The following is an 18,952-nucleotide window of genomic DNA, read 5'->3' as shown; positions in this document are numbered from 1 at the left end:
AGTTGCCAGGCCGGAGGGTTACGAGGGTTATTTTGATCGGCAATTAATGACAATCTGGTTCAACACGTATAATTTCGACAGCTAGTCACCAGATTTGCCCCATTTTTACCACTTTCAAAAATCATGAAACTTAATCCTCAATCAATGTCAAATGAACACTCGAGTCAAAACACCTTTGAAAAAATATTTTTGAAGAAAAAGAACAAAAACTTAACAGATCCCGGAGCGATTTCCCAGGTTTATATATTTTGAACAACGCCTGCATTGGCAAAGCTGGCATAAAAACTCCTGGATCTACGGCCGACAGGACTGACATTACGATTCCATACCGAACATCAATGATACTGTCCGAATGTTGACGACAACACGTTCGGAACATTTCTGATAACTTCCTCCTTTTTGGTCACGTGATTTTGGGGGATACCGGACCCTAAATTCGACAGAGCCTAGTCGGAGTTTTTTTGGGTCTGGGAACCAGACTACCTTGGACAAAGCTAATCTTTTATTTGTATTTTACATACCTGTAGGTACATGTTAGATCACTGTGTGTTATGAGCATTATAAAAAAAAAATTATTATTATATACGTATATATATTATTACCAAAATGAAGAACAAAAAATAAGTAAAAAAGAAATGTTCCTGCATGTTTAAAATAAAGTATTAGACTTGGAATCTACAGAATTGTACGACAAGCACAAAAGTAAGACAAACTTTGTTATAGTTCCGCAAGACATGTTCAAGATTTATACTATTTATTTGTTTATATGCAGTGAACAATATGCCTACGTGTTTAAAATACAGCATAGATTTGGTATGTACAGCAGCTTTATAAAAGATGTAAGTGTAAAGTTTCATTAAAAATAAAGACTCGACTATTTGAAATCAAACCTTGTTTTGGTCACATTAAATCACATAAAAAAGAATATTATGTTCAGCCACAATATGGTCAGCCATTACACGGTAAAAAATGTATACAAAATGAGTTCAGTAACAAATTTATACAAAATGAGTTCAGTAAAAAAGTAAACAAAACAAGTTTACAAAATGTATATCACTTTCCAGTTGTCTGTGATTAGTGCTGCTTTATGGGGCTTAAGGCATTACATGGCAAGGTACCAATGTGTTAATTGGTTTGCGCTAACACTATGTGTATAACTAATTGCTTCGATTATGTCCTTTTAAAAATTTGTCTTGCAAAAATATTCTGGCAACGACCCTGCAAGGTTTTAAACGGAGGTTTAGGAACGAGTCACTACTCTTTTATTCCCATTCATAAATGCCCTTTTGTTAAAAACTAAACAAAAATACAATTACAGACAATTTGAAAATAGGTATGAAATATTTTTTTCAAAAACTTTGTGAAGAGTCTGTTTCGCATGGGTTGTGCGACGCGCGCGCGCTTAAAAATAGATTACGCGCGTGCGCTTAGAAGTAGATTACGCGCTGTTACTAATAGCTATAAATTGCGTTCCGCAGGATAATCTTGCGCGCCCGACACGCGGAAGCCAGCCGGTTATAAACACTGGTCATTATCAACCGTTCAAACACCCCCACGTGACGCGCTCTCCACCAATAGGAGTAGAGAAACTGTCTGGGGTATTTATAAATACTGCTTTAACAGCAGAATGTACCTTGTTTTTCCCGAATACATCTACATTACTACATCTACATATTTGGCTCTTTTTGGGGGATGGGGGGGGGGTTCAGTTAACTCCTGTTTACCCCTTTTTGTGTTTTCCTTCCAACACATATATTACAATACTGTCAACATCTCTTCATTACAAAATTTTCATCACATGACTGATGTAATAATAATAAAAACAATAAAAAGCATTTAATGATAGCTACAAAAGATGCTCAAGGGACTTTCGAGATAAAAGACACCTTACAGATAAAAAGAATAAACAAGTAGCCAATAAAAAAAACGAATATATGAAACAACTGTAAGATACACAGGAATTCCATGACCCCCCCCCCCCCCCCACAAAAAAACCCCAAAGAAACTACAAAATAATACTTATAAATATAAATGATTTGTGCAAGTGATGCACAATCAATGCAAAGGGTTCAATTAATCGAGCCTGGAGAAGCCACCACATTTTCTACCATTTGAAAAAAGGGATCATGTCCGAGTGAGTGGCTGGGGGGCTTGGGCATCAAAGACCTTTTCACAAATACTGGGGCGTGCGCGTAAAGCTTGGAATTAGGTGCATTGTGGTCTAGCTGGTGATCAAATTTGATCCATATCTATACCAATATGCACCTTTGTGAATGAGCGTTGTCAAATAGAGCGCCCTCTGCAATAGTCGCAGCTTCAAATCGGGACATGGTTCAGAGGCCTGGAGTTTCACCATTGAAAGGGCAAGGCCATTTTTATTTTGCAAAGGGCACTTCCTTTGGAAAATCTTAAAGTCAATTGGAAACTTTTGAAGGGGCACTGCGTGTAATTCCATGCCTAGGCTCGGGTACCTAAATTGAGGCTTTGAAGAGATAGTCTGGCTTCCGCTATGTGGGACGAGAGTCAGCGCTCTTTAATGCTTGTGAATACAGGGAACATGATCGGGACAGAATCATGATAAATGTCCATTACAAAAGTAGGGGCTCGGGGCGGGAGGGGGCCACTGTATCCGCCATCCAGTGCTAGCTGTGAGCCCGTAAGTTCTTTGTGAACCCATCGATGGAAACAGGAGCAAGGGCAGGAAGAGACTAACATTCGTAGATCAGCTGAAGAAGGACGCAACAAAAGGAGCTTCGGAAGCTGATGCTGGACCGGGATGCATGGAAGACGACCATCAGAGGTTCCCGAGATGGCGTCGGTTGAAGACAACCTCTCTGACTCAACTACTACTACTGGCAGGAGTAACCTCACAACCATCTAGGTTAAAAGTGGAGAGATTTGTCATTCCACTCATCACCTCTTTCAAATACTCACCGAAGCTTTACCAATCGCTTTTGCTGATTAACAGACTTGTTACTTTCTTGAATTTGGTATTTCGTCTGCCTTGCTTTTTGTCATCAGCATTCACACGTTTCAGATAGTAGAATAACGCCCGCAGACCATCATTGCTGTAACCTTCAATCATCATGTCCTCCGAGACCAAATCCACTGAAGGTAGGTCCGCAAACTGGCCTTCAAAGTAACACTTGAGCGACAACTCCTCCTCGAACGTTGATCTTTGGCATTTCTGTATAAGGCTTAACACCTTGTTTGTGCAGAACTGATTGTCACCACAACAAAAACGCAGAAAGTACTCCAAACTTTGGGAACCATTTCTCATGACGTTTCCAACCCGGTCAAGATTTGTGTTAAACTGACCTTTATCAGTTTGAAGTAAGCGTTGGAAGAAGATGGCCGCACAGTACTCCTGGAAGGTTCGGTGGTTGAAACATACGCTGTGTCGAGTGTCAAGTCCTCTGACGACCCTTTGGCTGGTGAGAACACCTGCTTTCAATGCAGACCTTAGCGCCCCGTCTTCAAAGTCGCCTTCTTTAAATGAAAGAAACTGATGCGGTGACAGCAGATCATCCAAAGCATTCTTTCCGACTTTTGTCACAACTTGTGAGGCCTCATCTGGTGGAAGTCGGTTTCTCTTGAACATGTACCCCAAGGCATCTTTGTAAAGACGAAACATTGTGTCTGGAATTGTCGACTGCTCTCTCCATACTAAACACATTAAGAGCAAGAGCAGAGGACTAGTCGCCAAATCAAACAGGTCATCTGAGGATTTAATTGTACGGATGAGTCCCTCTGCTCGATCATGTTCCCGAGAGAAAAATTCGCCAATGTACTGCTTAATATCCTGTTCAGTAAATCCAAGTACTTGTACTTTAACAAAAGGTTTCCCGATCAGTGATTTGCCCACAAGTTTATGGAAGTGAGAGTGACGAGTTGTTACCACAACACAACTTCCTCCGAGTACCTTACGATTTAGGATTTGATAGATGTTACCAGACGACGATGATGCCTCTGAAACGTTGGTGGTCTTAAACTCATCAAAACCATCGAAGAGAATCAGCACCTTTGCAGGGTTGCCAGTAATATATGACCACAGATCGTCTTTATTTATATCTTGGTCTTCATCTATGAGCTGGTGAAAGATGGCATCAATTAGCTCGTTGGAGTCTTCTAAAGCGAACATCTTCAAGATGAGCACGAGCTTGTACTCCTGGAGTTTTTGATTACCGTTTGCCCAATCGAAAGCCATCTTGTCAACAAGAGCCGACTTCCCGATACCAGCTCTTCCTTTCAGAACGATTCTTCGTATTGAATCCCCTTCCTTGGTCTTCTCCAAGAAGATGTCCTCGTATGACTTCAGTGGTTTTCCTCTGTATTCGGTATATTGTAGCTTCAGCTTCGTGTAGATGTCGCTGATGGGTTTCGTATCATCCCCAACCAACGGAATTATCTGCACAAAGCTACCAGTGGCCATATATCGTTTTCTCAAACTCCCCTCGAACTTATCAGCAGCCTGACTGGGTCCATCTGTAGTTCTAGAAGTTTCTCCTGTAAACAAAAGTAAAGAAATAAAAGTGTCGCCAGAATTTTCTCTTGAACAAACATGCTTACATTTACATGTAGTTTTTTCAAAAACAAATATCTCTTGTCATTTACTATTCATTGTAAGATCGCGTTTGAATAAATACATTGACTGCTTGCAAACAGGAAAATATTCTTAAAAATGCTTAAAATACAAAATAAAAGCTCATACAATTTTACTTTTTATTTGGGTAATTTTGACTCTCAAACGAGTCCAGATTTTTTTAAATGGGGGGGGGGGGGGGACAGTTCTGCTGAAGTGGGTCTAATGCAAAGGCATAGCTATAAGGGGGGGGTGCAAAGACATCAAATTTGGGACATGCATTTATATAATAGAATTCTAAAGGTAGAGATACAGAGTCTGAAATTGAGGACCTTCCAAACATGATGAGGGATAAACACCTCTGGCATGACGTTGTGAATGGAATCTCGGTTGCGACCGCTAAATGATGATGATGATGAAAGGTGTTTAGAGCTGGTTAGACTTTCGAGCAGTGGACAAACTATAATAATAATATAATAACAATCATTTTGGAGGCTAATAATCTTTTCTTGCAGCTGAGAGCTGAATTGCGAAGGACGCGGCTACAACGTGTTCGAGAAGCAGGCATACAAGGGCGCCTTTGGCAGCCAGCCACATCAAACCGTTATGCAACGCCAAAGATCAAAAAGTGTTCGATGTTTCCCGAGGGAGGAAAACCCGATGGTCTGGAAAACCCTTGTGTCACAGCAGTGTACGAAGGCACAACTCAACTCACATATGGCCCTGGCCGGGAATCGAACCGGGGTCACCTAGGTGAGAGGGAAGCGCCGTTACGCACTAGCCAGCCATGCCCCCACTGTCGTGATTGCCACAGGCGACATTGGACACTACAAGTGAATTTGCTATAGTTTTTAAACTAGTGCTCATGTTATTAAACTAGAAAGCCAATGCACAAAACTTGTTAAAAAACTTACCTCTGGAGTTATCTCGAGGCTGATGTTGTTGTGAAACCCTCTTGGTTTTCATCCGAGTTTTACCACTGGAGTTTTTTGGAGGTTCTTGTGGTTGTGAAACGCTCATGGTTGTCAACTGAGTGTTACCACTGGAGTTATCTGTGGGTTCTTGTGATTGTGAAACGCTTGTGGTTGTCATCTGAGTATTACCACTGGAGTTATCTGTGGGTTCTTGTGATTGTGAAACGCTTGTGGTTGTCATCTGAGTATTACCACTGGAGTTATCTGTGGGTTCTTGTGATTGTGAAACGCTCGTGGTTGTCATCTGAGTATTACCATTGGAGTTATCTGTGGGTTCTTGTGATTGTGAAACAATCGTGGTTGTCATCTGAGTATTACCACTGGAGTTACCTCGAGGTTCTTGTGGTTGTGAAATACTCATAGATGTCATCTGAGTATTACCACTGGAGTTACCTCGAGGCTGATGTGGTTGTGAAACGCTCATAGATGTCTTTTGAGTATTACCACTGGAGTTACCTCGAGGCTGATGTGGTTGTGAAACGCTCATAGATGTCTTTTGAGTATTACCACTGGAGTTACCTCGAGGCTGATGTGGTTGTGAAACGCTCATAGATGTCTTTTGAGTATTACCACTGGAGTAACCTCGAGGCTGATGTGGTTGTGAAACCCTCGTGGTTGTCATCTGAGTATTTGAAACTGCCGATGCAATATCATTACCTGGTTAAAAAGTAAATGATTTATTTATGTTTATTTATTTTGCACAGAACTCGGGAAAATACTGATACAGTGCTAAAACACTTCTGTGTATATGGGTAAACCAAAATGAATGTTCTATACCCGATGCAAATTTAACATCTATGAAATGATTTAGTTTAGAAATTGGACAAATGTAATTGGATCTTATGTAATTGGATCTTGTTTATATTCCAATCAGTAATTTCTTAAAAAAATACTGTTGAGCACAAAATACTGCTGATCAAACAGGTATCTTAGTAAGTACAGCACCAGCTACAAGTAATTCCAAGCCCCCGAGGGTAACCCGCGAGGGGCAACGAGTACGTGGCAGGGACCCCCCGCAAAATACCCGCGGGGGTGAGGGGGCCCACGAGAAAATTAACGGGGACCACGCAAGAGATTTGCGGGGCCTCGCAAATGGCCCCCCGCAACGGTACATGTAATAGCACTACTTTCTTATCGGTTTGTCTGGTTGCTTGTTCAAACAAGAGCACTGGTTTTGTTCAACTAAACGTATGTCTCAAAGGTATAACTAATTTTTTATAAAAATAAAACAAACAAATCAACATTAACTTCTTTCACTTCGTGATTCATTTTGTATTGTGAATGATTCAATAACTTACTGGGCGATTCAAAAGCAGCTTGCTGATGAGCGGCAGCTTTCAGTAACCTAGGACGTAATTCGTCCAACTCAGGTGTGTTTGTGATCGCCAGCTCTTCAAGTTGTCCAATTGCTAAAGAGATCCCTGCAAAATATAAATAACCGTTGTCAATTTCATGTAAATGTGTCATGGGTCTGTGTTCGTTGTTTTGGGGGAAGTATTTGCAAGTAACTCCTACTGATACAAACAGCCTACGCCATTCTTTAGATTTGCTCAATGCAAATGATACTTTTTCAAACCTACTTTTTCACAACAAGGCAAAAATTTCATGCTAAGCAAATTTTTGTGCTAAGCAGCTCGATGAAATTACGCCCAGGTCAGTATAACCGAGCCAGAAAATCCAGTGACCTTTCACCGGCGTAGATCACGCGTGTGAAAGTGACATCTTTTGTACAATTCTACTGGCGTCAATTAAATCTAAGTGCAGACGGTGGGAAGATTTACCCATCAGAATAATAGGCCGTGTCCGAATTGGCGACTTCGGCTACAGCTACGACTAGGGCGCGCGCGTCTGCCTATTCTACAACACTGACAGACGTGCTGATCTAGCCGTAGCTGTAGCCAAAGTCGCCAATTCGGACACGGCCTTACCCGGCGTTGGAAGCAGTGACAGCACCATCAGTCAAGGTTTTCCAGGCAGTGGCCCTTCCGGCAGTGACAGACATAAGTCCCACCACGACCCATCAACAGCTTTAAGATGATGAGGATGTTTTTACTCGCACCTTGTAAAATACTGCACCTTCACGACCACACCACACCCCTATAGACCTTTATCTCCCTGTCACCATCTTGGTCATGTTCCCCGTTTCCAATAACAGTAATGAATGCTAACATTCATTGCGCATGGCACCAGACCATTATTTCGTCCAGCCTCAGTTTGGTTACAGTGAGTTTGAATGGAGTAAAATCAAGATGGCCACACCGTGATAAAGGTCTATACCACACCTTGGACAAGCAGTTAGCTTTCTAGGTGTGTTTACTCATCAAGCGTCATGGTAAAGTTACCCAAAACGTTTACCCAGTGCGAACATGGCTTAAGCTGTTTTAACAACCAGAGCCGATGTAAAAAAAAAACTTACCACTGGAGTTATCTTGAAGCCGATGTGTTTGTGCAACCCTCGTAGATGTCGTCTGAGTATTGGAAGCTGCCGATACAATAGCATAACCTGGTTGGAAAGTAAACGACTTAGTTTCAAAATCAGTCAAATTTATTCCGGTCCCTTTTTAAAGGCAGTAGACACTGGTAATTACTCAACATAATTATTAGCATAAAACATTACTTGGTAATGAGTAATGGGGAGCTGTTGATAGTATAAAACATTGTGAGAAACGGCTCCCTCTGAAGTAACGTACTTTTCGGGAAAGAAGTAATTTTCCACAAATTTGATTTTGAGACCTCAGAATCAGATTCCGAGGTCTCAAAATCAAGCATCTGAAAACACACAACTTCGCGTGACAAGGGTGTTTTTACTTTCATTCGGGGGATTATCTCGCAACTTCGACGACCAGTTGAGCTAAATCTTTGCAAGGTTTGATATTTGATGCATATGTTGAGATACACCAAGTGAGAAGACTGGTCTTTGACATTTACCAAAGGTCCCAGTGTCTTTGAATTGAATCTTCTCCGTAATACCATTCGGCAATTTCATTTAAAAAAAGCTGTAAATATCAAAATACTTTTGAGCACATAAAAATCTGCATAACTTATTCCAGAAAAAGGAACCAGGTCTGTGTTAGCCAAGGTAGATTGCTGGGACTACAGCGTATTTCACCAAACGCTAAGATTATTCCTTAGGAGTTAGGACGGGTAAAGGACGAGTTAATGGTCCTAACTGAGGATGGGTTCAATGCGCCCTATTGCTATGGCTACCGAACTTAAAGGAACACGTTGCCTTGGATCGGTCGAATTGGTCTTTGAAAAGCGTTTGTAACCGTTTGTTATAAAATGCATAAGGTTAGAAAGATAATTTAAAAGTAGAATATAATGATCCACACAAGTATCACTCGAAATTGCATGGTTTTCCTTTTACCTCGACGACCAACACGGTCGGCCATTTATGGGAGTCAAAAATTTGACTCCCATAAATGAACGACCGTGTTAGTTCGCAAAGTAAAAGGAAAACCATGCAATTTCGAGGCAAATTTCGGGGCGGGGGGCAAATGTTTTGAATGTGAATGGGAATGGGAAGTGCACAGGGAACTGATGTATCAGGAAAGGGTGGCCCAAGCATTTTGGCCAGGATTGTAGCATGAGGTCGCAAGCCAACCATATCCTCTACTCCTATATCACCCAATAATGATAACAATAATAACAAATCCTTATATAGCGCATTTCACAATAACCGTCTCAATGCGCTTTACATTAGTGCCCTGGTGATGGGGCCAATAACATTTCCCTAAAGGCCCGGTCACACAGGCCCCGTCACACAGGCCCCGATAGTTGAACGAAAATGAGAACTATAAAAATACACGCCCTCGATTTGTTGAATGAGCGTGGGCGTATTCTGTGTGGAGCAATTCAACCAATAGAATGTGTTTTCTTTGCAACGTTATTGTTATCGTTTACTTTATCGCTGCTGTGTGACTTGGCATTAAAGACAGTGGACACTGTTGGTAATTGTCAAAGACTAGTCTTCTCACTACGTGTATCTCAAAATATGCATTTAAAATAACAAACCTGTGAAAATTTGAGCTCAAGTGGTCGTCCAAGTTGCGAGATAATAATGAAAAAAAAAAACCATTGTCACACGAAGTTGTGTGCTTTCAGACGCTTGATTTCGAGACCTCTAATTCTAAATCTGAGGTCACAAAATCAAATTCGTGGAAAACTACTTGTTTCTCGAAAACTACATTACTTCAGAGCGAGCCATTTCTCACAATGTTTTGTACCACCAACCTCTCCCCATTACTCGTTACCAAGTAAGTTTTTATGCTCGTAACTATTTTGATTAAGTAAGTTTTTATGCTAATAACTATTTTGATTAATTACTAATAGCGTCCACTGCCTTTAATTCTTACCTTTTTCTTTCAAGTATTGTTCTGTCCGATCAATATCTGCAATAACTGCCACATAGTCAATGCTCTTCATAATTTCTCTTAGGTTTCCATAGTGGCCGACTCCTATGACTCCCTTGACCTCCAGCGCAAATAGCATGTCCCTTACATACTTTATTTTCTCAAGCTCCGCGTCTAGGAAGCCGCCAAATTCTCTTGCTCTGACTACCATCTTCATGTCCCCCAAAGCTTCATCGGTTAAAGTCCTTTTCAAAACTAGAAGTAATTCATTATGGTCTCTTGGTCTATCACCAGCCATTTTGCTTCAGGAGGGGGGGGGACCCTTTTGCAAAAGTGTAGAAAGCTGCGGACAAAAGGCCCTGTGGAGAAAATAACAAAGGAACTTATTCCATTGGTAATTACTCAAAATAATTATAAGCATAAAACCTTACTTGGTAACAAGTAATGGGGAGAGGTTGATAGTATAAAACATTGTGAGAAACGGCTCCCTCTACTAATGTAGTTTTCGAGAAAGAAATTATTTTCAGACCTCAGATTTAAAACTTGAGGTCTCAAAATCAAGCATCTGAAAGCACACAACTTCGTGTGAAAAGTGTTGTTTTTTCCTTCAATATTATCTCGCATACTCGATGACCGATTGAGCTGAAATTTTCACAGGTTTGTTATCTTATGCATATACGTTGAGATCCAGCAAGTGAGAAGACAATTTCCAATAGTGTCCAATGTCTTTAAAGGATGTGGGTACTTTTTGTAATACAAAACACAATGTCCACAGATTTACATTAAACTTACACAATTTGAAGATAATGATCGTTAGAAAGCTTGTACCTGCGGATGTGCTGTAGTTTTTGAGAAATGAGTAAATATGTCACGTAATATGTTTTACATGCTAAAATAATTTTCTTCTCCTGAGGCGATAATTAATTCACGACTTGTTTTACTAATTTCTCAAAACTACAGTATCTAATACGCTTCCAGTACAACACTTCTTAGCACCCCAGAACATGAAATGAAGTCACATCTCATTTATGTTTATGGCGAATATGTTTGTAGCCCTTTTCTGAATTTCATTACAACATTTCGTGCCATACGCCTCTCTTAATATTCATGCATGACGCCCTAATTCTTACACCAAAATGAGGCCATAGGCGCACGTCCGCCACCACATGAGTGGCTGCGCCCATAGCCTTGTTTTGGGTTAGAATTGTGACAAAACTCATGCATAAATATTAAGAGCGGCATATTGTTATTATTATTATTGTTATTACTGGTTTATTGTAAAAACATCTGCTTGTCACAGTCCAGAGACTGAATTAAAATACAGATTTACATTTTTATATAAAAATTTTAAAAAACGCAGGAAAAAATGTATACACAAGAAAAATTGAAAATTGAAAAGCGAAAGTCAAAAGAGGCGTTATGAGAAATAAAATTGGATAAAACAAAAACAAAAAATATTTCAACAAGCACACTTAACTGACAAACCCATCTGAGACCAACCAAAAAACCACAACAAACAAACATCAAACCATAGAGGAAGGACAGAGATCAAACCAAGAACGCTACATGCTTCATTGATGTACGCGTATAGACGCGCATACGGCCTGCTCTACAATATGGCCACTGTCATAGAAACTAAAGGGGTTATTCTATACAGGTTTTTTTTGTATAGTGTCACATTTCTTTTTACTCAGTGTTGTGTACTTACAGACTTAATTGATAAACCAAAGCCTGGGTTTGGGTGCGTTCTCGATGGTCGTCGTGACCATCACCAGCGATCATGTGATGCCACTCTCCTCCATCATGGTCCGCTGTTTGCCTTGTTGATGACCACGTAATAGGCTGTAATGTATAAGTAACAAAAATTGTTAAAGACACTGGACACCTTTTGGAAGTTGTCAAAGAACAGTCATCGATCTTCTCACTTGGTGCATCTCAACACATGCACAAAAAATAACAAACCTGTGAAAATGTGAACTCAATTGGTCGTCGAAGTTGCGAGATAATAATAAAAGAGAAAAACCCCCTTGTCACATGAAGTTGTGTGCTTTCAGATGCGTGATTTCGAGACCTCCAAATCTAATTCATACAATACATACAAATAATAGGCAATAAAAATATGACTACACAGAGAACAAGCCTGCGGGTAACCAAAAAGCGAAAATAATCACTATCTAAAGGCGATCCAGACAATAACAATAACAAAGGCACAAAAGTGTATGTACATGTACGTATGCATGGTGTGTATAAGCATAGAGCATAGAGGTAGGACAGCTATACCAGAAAGCCTGGTTCAATCAATCAGAGGGAATTTATAAAGCGCCAAAATCAACCAAAGTTGTTCCAAGGCGCTCAAGACAGTTGGATCAAGTTAATGCTGATACACTTGTTGGAATAGAAAACATACTTCCTGCGAATGCGATATGATGTAGACGTCAAAAATTCACAACGAATAATTTGCAGGGGTTGAGTTGTGCTCAACTCTCCTGTGAATACCGCAGCGAAAAACGGAGTTGTGACGTCAAATTCACGTCAAAATACGCATTGCATTCACAGGAAGTACGAACAAAAAAACAGAAACAAGGAAAAACTTAAACTATGCACAAAGTCCGCTACACGTTGTATCTTTTTAACTTGTTGTGAATTTTTTAAATGGTATCTTATTCATTTGAATTAATCAAAATTAAACTAAATAATTATGTGTACTACCAGCCTACAACTTGCCTAGGTTCGAGTCCTTCGTTGCAATTGCATTACAATTACAACTCCGTCTTATTTCAGAAATAATTTCATCCATGGGTTGGATATATTTGTTAGTTGGGAAGTCATCGAAAGTGTAATTAACTATACATGTACATGTGATAGGGACACCAGGAGGAAGGAAATCATTGGGACACTAAGAATATATGAACGGAGTTTCATCTTCTTAAGACAGTGGACACCTCATGGTTACTATGCCAAAGACCAGTCATCTCACTTTCCATGCACAAAATAACAAACCTGTGAAAATTTGAACTCAATTGATCATCGAAGTTGCGAGATAAAAATGGAAGAAAAAAACACCCTTGTCACACGAAGTTGTGTACGTTCACATGCTTGATTTCGGGACCTCAAAATCTAATTCTGACAATCTGAGGTCTCAAAGTCAAATTCAAATACACAAAAACACCCTTGTCACACGAAGTTATGTGCTTTCAGATGGTTGATTTCGGGACCTCAAAATCTAATTCTGAGGTCTCAAAATCAAATTCAAATATTTCAGGTGAAAATTACTTTTTTCTTGAAAACTAACTACTTCAGACTCAGACTCTGAGTCTGAGGGAGACATTTCTCACAATGTTTGTATCAGCAGCTCCGAAAGAGAGCCAATAACAGCTAAGCCTTGGTCAAGGCTGTGTAGACAATTACTCTAGCTAAAACCAATAGAGCAAGTATAAACCTAAGCCGCCCGAATGCGATATAATACAACCAGTCCCCCGACTGACTCTAAAAAGAATAGCACACCGCACTCTCTCACGCACCACACAGCGCCTGTACATTGTACATGTACGCAGCCCCCCACACACACCGCTATTCCACACACCGCTATCGCACGCAATCCTAGCCTTGACAATCTTGTAAACTGAGTGGCTTATGTGTTTCATTGTTTTTCTTCGCAAATCCGTGGAAAATGGGGGGGGGGGGGTGAGTGGATATATGCAAAGATTTATTTCATGAATAATACATCATTCCTAATAGCCAATCACACACCATTATTGTTGGTCTAGAGGAAATGGATATGAATCATTAATTTACAGCCGTCCAATCAGCTGCACAAAATTTGACCTTTATTTTGACCTTTATAACAGACCGCCCCAATGGGAATGGCGTTGTCGTCATTATATTCAAACATGACCACTTCCAATGGTCAATCAAGAGCCTTTTATTACAAGTAGAGCGCGCTCATTACAGTAACCGCAAGACCCGGAAGTGTACAAGATCGTCAATGCTGTGAGCCTGACGGCTCACGGGCTAGGATTGTGGGCGATAGCGGTGTGTGGAATAGCGGACGTGTGTGTGGGACTGTGGAAACAGAGCGGTTGCGTGCTTCCTTGGGTGAGAGCGTGGTGTGCTACCAAACACGCACGATGTTCATACAGTACATGTACATGTACATGTACATGTACATGCCTGCATGCTGCGCACTCGGTGCGGGGATCGGTGCTTACACACACAGGCGGTGAGTTTGCAAGCTGGAATGGCCGATACGCATACGACAGCCATGGCTCGTCCAGATGCGTGTTTGGTTGGGTCACGCTGATTGGTTGTTGCCAAGCAAGTGCGACGTTCAAAATCACTAGTTGGCCCCGCTATGGATTATGGATATATTCGGTCCGTCTTTTGGTAAGTTTTTGTCGTTTTTTCTGCCAAATATTTTCATGATGTTGTTTTAAGGGTTCCAGATGACGTTGTCATACAATAAAGATCAACTCCATGTGTTTAGAATGTCTGTCATGATTTTGGAAAGTGGAAAAAAAGGACGAATCTGATCACGAGTCTGGCAAAAACTGGTCAAAACTGCTAGTTACACCGATAATATCAGTCTTGTGTCGTAACCCTCCGGTCTCCGACCGTCGGGAGGATGGAGGGTTACGATTATCGCAACTAGGCACCGACCTACCCAGTTGACGGCGGATAGCGGCAAGATAATGCACTGTTCTCAAAGCCATGCACACTTGGGCTCACACTATCATTATCAATTGGTACATGATGATCCACATCGCCAGTTCAGAACTTCGACATATTTTCGGAAATAATTTCTTCCATGGATGGATATTTGTTAGCTGTAAACACGTTGAAAATATAGTGAGGGACACTATGAATATATGAACGGAATTTCAACTTCTCAAATCAGGTAAAAAATAAAGAAAATTGTAGTCAAATTTGTGTTCGCATTGTAAAGAACCTTTATACCCAGGACGTCGGTGCAGTGGCACTGACTGACGTCCTAACATAACCAGGGCTAGCCGCTAGGTGTAGCGCAACATACGCTGCTCGCTCTCGGAAACCTGACGTTTTCACTTTCGAATCAAGTAAACCAAGTACCTCAAGAAAACTGCAGTTAGCTACACAGCAGTCCGCCTGATATTTTGATTAAAAAAATGAGAGAAATCTGTTAATGTCCAAAATAATTACCTTTCTTTTCTGTGGTCAACCAAATCGTGTCTGGAGTCTATCCAGGAAGTACTAAGGCCGTGTCCGAAACGGCGACTTCGGCTACAGCTACGGCTAGATCGCGCACGTCTGCTATTCTTCAACACTAGTAGACGCGGTGATCTAGACGTAGCTGTAGCCGAAGTCGTCGTTTCGGAAGGGGGCGGACACGGCCTAACTAAGGGGAAATTCCGGAAGCGTGGAACAATGCGTAGTTACTTCATCAAGTCTCTCAACACGGTATAGCGCCCCCTGTTGTCCATAATGTATTGGAATTAATTTTGTCCCACATCGTTCTAAAACGAGTCCCATAGCAAACAGAGCAAACTGCTGTATTCAAAAATACACGAAAAAATACGAAGAAGTCTCGTGGCATTACAGTACAGGGGAAATTATTCATTGACTTTTGAACTTTCAACCCCTTCTCATAACACCAGTTTGTTTTTCAAAACGTCTCTCAACACCTCTGTGACTATAATGAGTATTATATTTCAATTTAGATCATCAAGCAGCTCTCATAATGCTTGATAATTTTCGGATGGGCGAAAAATGCCCAGGAAATTAACCAAAATATGAAAAGTTTTATTCTATTGACCTTGTATTTTGGCTGAAACAGGACCCAGTGGTCTCTCAGTCACCAAAGATTAGACTTGACTCAAATCCCAATCCCGTGTCATTCTCAGAAAACTACTGCTTTGTGTGATGCTCTGCATCCCCCTCCCGACCTATTCTCGGGACCACAACAGCAACAATTTGACGGCGGCGGGTATGCCTAGGGACCTCTCGAACGAGAACGGGACTTGAATCAAGTCTACAATTAGATAGACTACACATTCAAAATGTGAATAGCGCCCTCATAAGGCGAGGCATAAAGAAAGTGAAGGGGGCGACCATAGACTTTGGGCCTTTGCGGATAGAGACGGGCACTGATGTCTTGCAGACCGAATTCATTGGATACAATAATTTAATTGGATAAACTTGCAGTGACGTAAGCTTTCCATGTGTTATGATTGGTCCGAGGTCACGTTGGTACATGTTGTTTATGTAGCATGTGTACCTGTTTATAAGTGTGAGTTGACTGCGAATCTCTCCTCTGTGAAATGAATACCGAGGTCAACTGACAGCATCTGGTCCTCTCCTGTACTCATGTATAGCCAACCGTAGCTTATACAATAGGTACAAATAATGAGACACAAAAATTACTTTGAGAATGGGTACGTAATGACATAGGACACAAGACAATGAAGTTTCTTTCAAAATATTTACGTTTCTACAGGGGCATCGTCATTGCTTTAAAGGCAGTGGACACTATTGGTAATTGTCAAAGACTATAGCCTTCACAGTTGGTGTATCTCAACATAATATGCATAAAATAACTAACCTGTGAACATTAATTGAGCTAAATCGGTCATCGCAGTTGCGAGATAATAATGAAAAAAAAAACTCCCTTGTCACGCGAAGTTGTGTGCGTTTAGATGGTTGATTTCGAGACCTCAAGTTCTAAATCTGAGGTCTCGAAATTAAATTCGTGGAAAATTACTTCTTTCTCGAAAACTATGTCACATCAGAGGGAGCCGTTTCTCACAATGTTTTATACCATCAACCTCTCCCCATTACTCGTCACCAAGAAAGGCTTTATGCTAATAATTATTTTGAGTAATTATTAATAGTGTCCACTGCCTTTAAGATAATTACCTTCATCATCAGAATGTAGTTTTAATTAATTAAATTAATTCTAAGTAGGATTTGAAACTTTGCATGGTGGATATACGATATGGAAAGGAAAGGTTTGTGGGAAACACCATGTCACGGCTTTTTCTAAATGAGTTGGAGCCTGAGTGGTTCTGAAAAGAACCGTTGGTTTCAACTCTACGTTTCGATCAGTATGCTCTGATCGTCTTCTGGAGAAAGCTGGACTCTGATGCTGACATGCTGTGTACTGTGGATGCATTAATTAATTAATTCCTTGCAAAGAAACATACGTGTTCTGAGGTGGCTGGTTGATTCGGCGCGCGTATTCAGAGACGAACAAAGATTCAAAGTGCTTTTAAACATGCTTCGAGATTATAATAAACACTCATTACAATGTTACACAACAGCTTAGACAATTAATATTCATCACCATCCAAATTTAACACGAAACCTCGTGACAAAACAAGTCGATGTGCCAGACATTGTAAGAAATTCAACCAAACTTCTTCTTGCACCATCCATGGTCTTGGTGCAAGACGTTTCTCGTTTCCTTTCACGCAGAGTGGCACCGTGATATCCCGGAGTCGGGTCAGTGTTACGGGCGGTGCGTGAAAGAAACGAGAAACGTCTTGCACCAAGACTATAGCACCATACCAAACATCGGATTGTGTTATAGAGATGACCTTATTGTTGCAACTTAAATGCCCTTAAAGGCAGTGGACACTATTGTACTTATTGTCAAATACTAGCCTTCACAGTTGGTGTATCACAACATATGCATAAAATAACTAACCTGTGAAAATTTGAGCTCAATCGGTCATCGAAGTTGCGACATAATAATGAAAGAAAAGAAAAACCACCTGACACACGAAGTTGTGTGCGTTTAGATGGTTGATTTCGAGACCTCAAGTTCTAAATCTGAGGTCTCGAAATCACATTCGTGGAAAATTACTTCTTTCTCGAAAACTATGTCACATCAGAGGGAGCCGTTTCTCACAATGTTTTATACCATCAACCTCTCCCCACTACTCGTCACCAAGAAAGGTTTTATGCTAATAATTATTTTGAGTAATTACCGTACCAATAGTGTCCACTGCCTTTAACACGTACCGAAATCTGGTTCCCAAAACCTTGTGTTTTGTTCCGAGAGGAAGGCTATTGCCCTATGGGGCTAGATCTGATTACCAAACGGTCGAGTTGTCCTTGTTTGAAGGACTACACTAATACACAGACGATCAGTGTTCAAAGTCATTGGTGTAAAGAGAACATGATGCCGCACACAGTCGTGTACCCTGTCTGCGTTAGCGATTATGATATACCTTCTAACAATGTGGTCAGACTAGGCTCTTGCGGTTGTATGGTTGGAGCACATTATTTCATAATCATTGTGAAATGGGTGAAATCGCCCTAATGCTAAAAAAATCCAGAGCTGTTGTTCCATTGAGAAACATTGTCTCTATTGAACCAGTAAAATCTGCATTATCGTACACAAACCCCCCCAAAACATACCCCCCCCCTCCTGAAAATTTTTTTTTTTAAAAATCAAACTTTGAAAACATTCGGGTTGTATAGCTGTAGTAGTCCCAGCCAATTGTCTATACCTTCCACCCAGAAAGCAGGACTGTTCTTTTCAGAACTGAGAAGTCTCACGAATAATCCGATATGGTAAATCTATTCCGCGGTAATAGCAAGACATTTAAAGAACAAACTCTACCTGGCAAGTAGATACACACATGGTGTTACCACAAACCAATCATATTGATACCTCAACATGCAGTGCCTCGAATCACAAATTGTAAATTGCACAAAATGTATAGTTTTGAGCTCGCGATGTTTGAAAACAGGGGGAAAGTGATCTTGGTTTGACACCCTTTTCTCGTGATTTTATGTACATGATGGCTTACATAAAACGCGGATATTGGTCTTTAACAACTATTATACCACATGTTGTCATCGTGCCAAGGCAGTGGACACTATTGGTAATTGTCAAAGACCAGTCTTCTCACTTGGTGTATCTCAACATATGCATAAAATGACTAACCAGACCTGTGAACATTTGAGCTCAATCGGTCATCAAAGTTGCGAGATAATAATAACAGAAGAAAACACCCTTGTCACACGAAGTTGTGTGCGTTTAAGATGGTTGATTTCGAGACCTC

The 18,952-nt window shown here is 40.7% G+C and overlaps 1 protein-coding gene across 1 annotated transcript; it reads right to left on the bottom strand.

The window, feature by feature from the left end:
- Positions 1 to 2,190: 2,190 nt before the first annotated feature.
- LOC117302364 (NACHT, LRR and PYD domains-containing protein 3-like) lies at positions 2,191 to 15,187 on the bottom strand. The gene is made up of 8 exons (XM_033786286.1): positions 15,084 to 15,187; positions 11,617 to 11,750; positions 9,912 to 10,267; positions 7,973 to 8,059; positions 6,855 to 6,977; positions 6,139 to 6,213; positions 5,497 to 5,697; positions 2,191 to 4,506 (listed from the first exon to the last, which is right to left on the bottom strand). Exons 3-8 carry the CDS (start codon positions 10,204 to 10,206, stop codon positions 2,942 to 2,944), a joined length of 2,346 nt encoding a protein of 781 aa, XP_033642177.1. The 5' UTR covers positions 10,207 to 10,267; positions 11,617 to 11,750; positions 15,084 to 15,187; the 3' UTR covers positions 2,191 to 2,941.
- Between the last annotated feature and the right edge of the window lie 3,765 nt (positions 15,188 to 18,952).

Source organism: Asterias rubens, chromosome 18 (genome assembly GCF_902459465.1).
Source record: "Asterias rubens chromosome 18, eAstRub1.3, whole genome shotgun sequence".
In the NCBI taxonomy this organism is placed as follows: Eukaryota; Metazoa; Echinodermata; class Asteroidea; order Forcipulatida; family Asteriidae; genus Asterias; species Asterias rubens.
This window is presented reverse-complemented; position numbering and strand designations above follow the sequence as displayed.